The 8913-nt window shown below is 41.3% G+C and overlaps 1 protein-coding gene across 1 annotated transcript in view; it reads left to right on the forward strand.

The window, feature by feature from the left end:
* ANKRD55 (ankyrin repeat domain 55) overlaps positions 1-7974 on the forward strand; it is a 31067-nt gene extending 23093 nt beyond the window's left edge. Inside the window, 4 exon segments of the mRNA XM_077935893.1 lie at positions 3-250; positions 252-285; positions 2269-2370; positions 6569-7974. Of these exon segments, the coding sequence (XP_077792019.1) occupies positions 3-250; positions 252-285; positions 2269-2370; positions 6569-6849 (665 nt within the window). The 3' untranslated portion in view covers positions 6850-7974.
* The last annotated feature ends 939 nt before the right edge of the window (positions 7975-8913 follow it).

Here is an 8913-nt window from a genome sequence, read left to right on the forward strand (position 1 = left end):
AGCTTCTCACACGACAACCCCTAGCATGAATTTGGGTACTGACATCCACCATTTTGTACACCGGTCCCAAAAAAGCAGAAGTGAGCATGATTTGTCAGATCAAAGGAGCAGCCGTCAAACCCTGGACAATCCTTGGAAAGTTGACACTAACCAAATACTCACATGTAAAGTCTGGACAGCAATGCCTTCTGATAATAAACTGGTAGACGGATTGTACCCGGAAAGATCCAGTCATGTGCTGTTGTGCCCTCCCCCATCTTCCCCACCTGCCCAATTCTCCATCAGGTAATTCCCCCCCTCCTCTCTTTATTTATTGCATGTGATCCACGAAGGCTTAGAATGTTATCATTGCATGCAGCAGTCAGAGCTGTGCTTATTGCTCTCAGTATGACAGTTTCCATACTGAAGAGTCAAGCCCCTATTAAGCTGAACTGTGGCTTTTTTCTTCAGAAGTGGGGATGAATAAACCCCACACAGTTCACATCATTCTCTTCCACACACTCGTCATCCATCCCCTTTTTGGCCATAATAATGCATATGCTCTTTTAGTTCCCAATACTCAAACGAGGGGATCAAGGAAGTAGGATAGTTTTGTTTCAAATAAGGCCAGATCCACTCCAAGCACTGGTCTAGCCATAGCACTACTATAATACCATTTCATTCGTTTTATATTACTTTTCAGTAATAAAAATTACAGTTTTGTTTTGTTTTTAACAATCAAATTCTTAATTTAGCACTACCTTCTGTTACCATCATGCATGGATGGCCAAGCTACAATGTAAGCCTTTATTCCATACAGATATCTAAATTAATGGGGGGCGGATTTGCACATGTACTAATTTGTCCCCATTTGTGAAATACCATCCTTCTTTCTATTCGTCTGGCAACAAACTTCACAGTTATTAGGAACCTGGTAATAACTGTTTCATTTCCCCAGCCAGGTTTAGCTGGGATGGATGAGTTTGAATATTTTAAATATACAGCGGTACCTTGGTTGTTGAACTTAATCCGTTCCGGGAGTCCGTTCAACTCCTGAAACCATTCAAAAACCAAGGCATGGCTTCCGATTAGGTGCAGGCACTTCCTGCACTCAAGCGGAAGCCACGTTGGTTGTTTGGCTTCTGAAAAATGTTCACAGACCGGAACACTTACGTCCGGGTTTGTGGCGTTCAGGAGCCGATTTCTTCAGGAGCCAAGCCGTTCAAGTACCAAGGTACCACTGTATATCATAAAACACAACCACAAAACAATAGCAAGTGGTTGTGTGTATCTGCAAGGCATCTGGGATGGCTTCTGGTTTGTGTTTTTAGAAATGAACACTTACTGGATTTAGAACTGGCATTTATTCCAATGACAGTGTCTGTGGTTAGTGCTGTGGGATTATGTGTTACACAGCTTTACCACTGGCACAGGCAATTTCTCTTGGATTGCTTTCATGAATATCATGGCTCAAGCATGCACAATCTGTTATATTTCAATTGATACTTTCAAAAACTGGAATGGAAACTCATGAAAGCTGTAAGCTTACACTGGTGAGATCTCTACTGAGAACTATCTCCTTGGCTCACATTCTATAGCAAAAATTGGCCATCCTGGTACATTTTAGTATCACAACTGGTGAGCAGTGGACTGTTGTTCATGGTGCAGATCTTACAAGGTATCACAAAACCTAAAGTGCGGTTGGGGTACATGCTCATCACGGGTTAAAAAGCCCATATTTTGCTGTCACTGCAAAGCTCTTACGGAGTTCCTGAAATTTAAGGCCAAACTAGATGTAATGTGAGCAATTGCATGTGATTTTTATTATGCTAGCTAGTGGGTCTAGGATGTGTTTACTAGCCATGATGGCATTATGCCTCTGAATGCCAATTGCTGTGAATCACTGGTGGGCAGAATACTGCTGTTCTCATGTCCTACTTGCTATATGCCTCTGATTGGCCACTATGAGAACAGGATGCTAGACTGTATGGGTCTTTAACCTGATCCCGCAGGTCTCTTCTTATTTTCTCTTGTAACTCTTTCTCCTTATGCCCTTTCCCCAAGATAAACCATGCCTGATCTTTGGTAGGGAGACAGCAGCACTATCTGCATGTAGGATAATACTGCTTTGTTGATCACTTGGGAGGTGAGAGAAAGGAAAGGGGCTTACAGAATCAATGTCGGCCCTCCTTTCCCCCCTGCCCTCACCCCCATATCCCACCCTTGTTAAGCTCAGTGTCTTTTCAAAACAAACACAATTTGTGTGTCTGTATTTTCCTTCCATTTCAGGGGAAAGCTTTCAACAAGCAATTCTAGAACGACCCAAAGTAAAAGAACTAACACCCATTCGGAACAACTTGGCTCCCATACTAAACCACTGTGTTCAGAAAGGTAAGAGTATTATCTGTGTGTAATCTGTAAAAAAAAATGATGGTTTACTGACCACTTCCTCATCCCCCGCCCCCCAAATATGCTTAATCCAGATCATCTAAAAAATATTCTGCAAAGCTTTAGGTCAGGTGTGGGGAAGCTTTGGCCTTCCAGATGTTGCTGAACTGTGACTCCCATCATCCCTGACTATTGGCCACGCTTGCTGGGGCTGATGGTGTGGCGGTGCAACAGCACTTTTTTCCCCTGGCGCCGTTGGGCCCGCCCTCACTTAAATATAGTGCACCCACCTCACAGAATACCAATTACCCAAATTCCTACAAACTACCCCAGATTATCTTATGGGGGACTTGTGTGAGGGAAAACTTAATAATTTGGAGTCTCAGGCTGGATTTGATCAAATAAACATGAAAGATTTTATTAAACAAAGGAAGTTTATGACACAATGTGGGTAAAACATAGGATACTTCAGATTATATTGTTATTTCACTTCAGTTCTTCCTCAGTTGTTGCACAGTTGTTGCCTCTTAATACTTTGTTTCTTAAACAAGGTGGTACTTCCTGTCAGTTACACACCCCTTTTACAACCCTACTCCTGAGGTACTCCAAGTAACAGACCCAAGGGATCACCACACCCCTCTTAACTGGTTTGGGAGCCTTCTCTTTTTGTAGAAGAATCTATCCCCACCTGACTGGAATGAGTCCTAAGTAGACTGTATCCTCATATCTTCTACTTCTCCTGGCTCAGCCTCCCAGTTAATTCCTGGCCTCTTACTCTCACAGGACACCACACACTGTCCTTCACACTAAGCTCAGAGACTCCTTTCTCTAGCTTTTGATATATTCTTCAGTATGGATGTTTCTACAGTACCCAGAACCAACTCTCTCTCCTCTCACTCCCTATCTCCCAACCTATTCTCCCAACCTCTATCCCAGCCAAAAACTGTTTCTCCAAATCCTCTCCTTTTCAACTCCCCCTCCTGGAACCCCGGCCAATCATAAGCTGCCATTCATTAGCCATTTGCTGGCAGGGAAAAAGAAAACACTTGGTGAACCAACCTGCCCAGCAAAAACAAACTTTTCCATCACGCTGGGAGCTGTATTTCAGCAACAGCTGGAGGGCCAAAGGTTTCCCAGAACTGCGTTAGGTTGTGACCATTGCTTATCCTATTCTTTATTTCTTACTATCATAGCCAGTACTGTGCACCAATAAATCCCTGTTGCAGTGTAGGAATAGTAGGCTATACTATATTGTAGTACAGTACTGTATAGACCTTGTAATGTTGAAAGCCTGGGTGGAAAATGTTCAAAACAAACGTTGGTGTTTTTGTCTGAATCACTTAAAACTCCTGCAAACAAAGTGATTTCTCCAGTAGTTTACCACAAACTCAATTTCCCCCAGTAGTCAGCATGTTGCTTCAGTGGTTTACAGTAGCAAGTGGTGAGGCAAAATATCAGCTAGCAGAAGCACTCTATTTGGAGCACAATGTTTGCATGGCTTTTCTGGGTTGTTTTTAAAAACGTTTCCCAAGTTAATAATTATTCTGTTGTACAAACAGGAATCACATTTTGAAGCTATAATGGGTAACTGTACTGTGATCTGAAAAAAATAGGCAATACTAGCTGTCAGAGCAACATAATTTAAAAACAGTCAGCCTGAAACCACATCCCGATAAGAGCCAATGTGTGACTTGCATTTTGATTAGTTGATTAGAGGAGCTGAGAACCTTTTAAATTAGGCACGATGTTGATTAGTAAAGGCATATCAAGATAAAATTTCTAGCCATTTCCTACTATGGAGAAAGGGTTCCTGCCAAGACAGAGAGAATTTGAATTAAGTTAAATTCAGGTTTAAATGTATATTATAATAAGAAGTGAACCCCACAAAAAGACATAGTGATTTTTTAAAAAGTCAAAAAGAGAAGGGGTGGAAAGCTGTATAGCTTAGGAGAAAACTTTAAAACCTGAACTTTTTAACGGTAAAATATAAAGAAAAACAAAATAGAATGGGTGTAAAAAGTAAAGAGGAACCACTTAAAAATAGAACTGCAAAAGAGAAGTATGTTATTCAGTGTTTATAACAAGTAGAATTGGCATAAAAAGAGAATAATGATTCAGGAAATGATATTTCCACATTTCTTTGGAGCAGGGGTGCATAATCTGCGGTCCTCCAGATTTTTCTGGACTACAATTCCCATCAGCCCCAGCAAACATAGCCAGGGATCAGGGATGATGAGAAGTATATCCAACAACATCTGGAGGGCCACTGGCTGTGCACCCCTGCTTTGGAGGAAGGCCTTGAACAGAAATAAATATATCTCCCCTCCAAAGCTGCTATTTGCTTTTGGGATATTTAGTACCTTTAGCACCAAAGGCAGCATCCCTTGCAATGTGGATAGCCACTTCAGACTGAGCATTTTGGTTTTAATGTTATAAGGAGAGTAACAGAGACAGAGAGAATTATACCTTCCTTTACTTTCCTTCTCCGCTTGCCGTATTCCTGAAGCTCCTCACTTTCCCTGTTGCAACTATTTACATACAGTTAATAGCATGCAATTATTAGTGTCATGTCTAATTTGGCTCTGACTTCTGGTGTAAGTGGAGGGATTTGTTTTGCAAAGAAGCAGAAAATAAACCAAACTCAAATGCCTTTCACTCCCCGGTAAAGAAAACTTGCTTATGTAACTATAGGCAGAAGTCACGTAATCTCTCAGTAATTGCCACACTCAGCAAATAAAGTGTTCATTATTGGCTGCTGTGCATTTGGTTGGAGAAAATGAAGAGCCTTAGAAGCAAGAATAATTTGACCTCTATTCTTAGCCATATCAAAATAAAGCTGGCCAAATATTTGTAATATTGGTTTTGTTGTTTTTTTAAAAAGGCATATCCATTGCAAAACAGTTAATGTATAGATGAAAAGGTAGATTAGCATAAACTAAAACATCGAGACTGAACAGCAGCAGCAAAAGGAGTACTCGTAAAACATAATTGAGCTATTAGAAGAAGTTTAAGGAATAAGGTTTTAAGTTTATGTTATTTATTAAATTTGTATTTAAATTTGTATCATCCGAAAATCACAGGCAGTTCACAACATCAATTTACAAAATACATGACAAAACAAACAAACTAAAGCAAACCAATACCCCTCCCCCCTACTCTCACAAGCACATTTTAAAGGCCATAGATTGTTCAATCTATCAAAGGCCTGGCTATAGAGAAACGCTTTTGCCTGGTGCCCACAGGGACGTGGGTGGCACTGTGGGTTAAACCACAGAGCCTAGGACTTGCCAATCAGAAGGTTGGTGGTTTGAATCCCCGCAACGGGGTGAGCTCCCATTGTTCAGTCCCTGTTCCTGCCAACCTAGCAGTTCAAAAGCACGTCAAAGTGCAAGTAGATAAATAGGTACTGCTCTGGCGGGAAGGTAAACGGCGTTTCCGTGCACTGCTCTGGTTAGCCAGATGTGGCTTAGTCATGCTGGCCACATGACCCGGAAGCTTTCTGTGGACAAACGCTGGCTCCCTCGGCCTATAGAGCGAGATGAGCACTGCAACCCCAGAGTCGGCCGCTACTGGACCTAATGGTCAGGGGTCCCTTTACTCTTTTCCTTTTAAAGATATGTAATGAAGGCTCCAGGAGAACCTCCCTAGGGAGTGCATTCCACAAACAGGGAGCCACCACAGAAAAGGAATGAATTCAGTTTTGTCTATGCTCAACTTTAGTTTGTGTTGTGACATTCTAGATGAGACTACAGATAGAGAATTATAAGGGATGTCAGACACACCTACCCCTCCACATATCATTATCTCAATTCAAAAGCCACATACTGGGTTGACATCTTCATCAAGCTGTCCAGTACAACTCCAGGGTCTGCTTCTTCATCACAACCAGTTCAGACCTAATTAGCATATATGCGAAATTAGGGGTGAGGTTGCCTTGGTGGTTTGCAAGAGGCAAGTACCCAGTTTGCCCATGGAAAGCAAGAACAGTTGAAGTGTTAAGTATGCATAGTATAACAGTTTGACAGAGGAGCAGAATGCCAGTATTACGATGGTGCATCTTAAAGCAGTTATGAGCAAGTCATACATACATATTGCCTGCAGCATAGCCCACTAGAGTGCACTAAAAAATATACATCTGACAAGCTGCATTATCTCTTGGTTTGTTCTCTCATCTCACTTTTCTCTCTTTGCCTTCTTCCAGCCCAGCTACCACCCAGCCAAGCTTCTCAGGGTGTCAAGGAGACAAAGTCATTGTCTTTAAACTCCTTAAGGACTGGCGCCTCTGTTCTCCCACCAGCACTTACCACAAAATCCCCCAAAGCAGGACTCTCTCAGAGTAATTTGCTGTACTCTTTTTTACCAGTGCTGTCAGCAGAGCCTCTCCGAACAAGCCGAGTCCTGCCTGCCATTCCAAGCCAGAAGGAACCCAGCCTCGCGGAAACACTTAACCAATCACACTGCAAATCAAACAGCGACAATTAGCTGAAGAATCCCGGGCCGTCCAACAACTGGCAGATAAAAAAACATTTGTACACATTGCTTTCCAATCCATTGTCAATGAGAGAGTTAGCAAACAGACTGTTTTAAAATTCATGCAGCACTTATCGCAGCAATCTATTGGGGGCATTTATTTAACTTAATAATATATTGGGAAAGTGCTAGCCAATGTGCTGTGGAAACAGAAGGGAGACAATGAAAACACAGTTTTTCTTAACTTTGTTATTTAGGCCTGGGAGCCAAGCAAGAGTGCCTGTTATCAGTGCCCAGTCAAATGTACTTAATATTTAGCACACGTACATCTCTTTGAGGTCTGATTTGCATATGGTGCCACCTTCAGGAGGCCACTCAAAAGGATCTACCTGTGCAGGTACTCCAAACACCAGGCATTACATTTATCTGAGTTGTAAGACATACATATGCAGCATTTATATGCCAGTATTCTGTGGCCCAGATGGCAGCCATGTTCATGTGCGAATGCTCCAAATTTATCAGTCACCATATGGGCTAAGAACCTTTTAAACAGGATGTCCCTTATATAAAGCATGCACCCAGGTAAGTGCCTTTCAGAACTATCCCCACACAATGTTCATTCATCATGATAGGCTACAGGTTGTCTTCAACCATGGTTTAATTAAGAACGCCCCCGCCCTGCTTCTATTCCTTCTTTGTATTTTTCTGTTTTGTGGCTCATGGTTTGTTTGAACCAAGAAAATCATGATCCAGGTTCAGATGATGAAAGCCATACTGTGGCCTTTTTGGGTGCCGCGAGATAAGCAGGAGAGGAATGGCAAGGGGAACAGCATGGCAGGAAGCACGCACATTTATGATTAAAGAATAGTTTAAGGCAAACAGGCTTGTTTTCCTGTGCAAACCAGGCCATATGGCTGACCCAGTTCAATCATCTCTAAGACCATTTTGAAGGTTGCATTGACTAGTAGGAGTGAAGCACACTTAACTTCCAGTGTTTTGTACCCTGAGTGTTGGCTAGGATTTTCTTTTCTTTTTCCCTTTTAATTGGCAAAGGTTTTTTAATATATCGAAACAAAATATAAACCAATGGTTAAAAAAAATGTTGACTATGACTGTAGAAAAGCTATGAACTATAAATAAAACTCATACTTTATAAATTTCTTGATGTTGGATTGTCAAGAAATATGCATTTCCTGTGTTAGGAACTGTTGGTCCCTGTGATCTCTGTGCTAAATATAGTGCAGAGAAGGGCAGACCAATGAAGAGCATTGCCTTTTCAGTTGTATAGTTGACGATTGCAAAAGAAATATATATAATGTATATATTTGCAAATGTATATATCTGCATTCAGCAAACGTGCTTGGGGATTTCTCCACACAATCAGTTTAAATTTATTTGTGGTGCTTTTTCAAGCCATTGCAGCAGCACTGCTATATTGCTCTGTTCACAGTAACTCAGTTTTGCCAGCACCACCATGACAAATAAAGTACCGCTATCTAGGGCTTTTTGCTACAAGGGTATGTGTGACGGCATTATTATTCTTATTATCATAGTTGTTATTGTTATTTATTAAATTTCAATACCACCCTTCAGCTGAAGATCACAGGGTGGTTTACAATATAAAAACACAGAAATATACAAACCACAATAACAAATTAAAACAATAACCCCCCCACACACACACACACACAAACATAGATTGCTTAATTAGCCATAGGTCTGGGAGGAGGAGAATGTTTTTGCCTGGTGCGTAATAATATGTCATGATATACAACACATTCACCATTGTGTGGAAGGCTGTGGTCTGGTGATTTGTGTGCTAGTTGTTGGTGGGCCCTACTTTCCCTTCCTGCAGTTCTTTATCTTTAAACTGGACTTGGACCAGTCAGCCCTTCAAATAGAGAACTGTCCACCATTCATTTTCCTTCCTTCCTGCTTTCCTTCTAGAAATAAACAAATAATATTGTTCATTTGCCAGTAAGTGTGGCTAGAAGAATAAGGCATAACTATACAAACAGATTTTCATACTCTTATCTAAAGGAGGTCACACAAACCTATGGGCAGATGAAATCTCTT

Source organism: Podarcis muralis, chromosome 11, assembly GCF_964188315.1.
Source record: "Podarcis muralis chromosome 11, rPodMur119.hap1.1, whole genome shotgun sequence".
NCBI classification, from domain to species: domain Eukaryota; kingdom Metazoa; phylum Chordata; class Lepidosauria; order Squamata; family Lacertidae; genus Podarcis; species Podarcis muralis.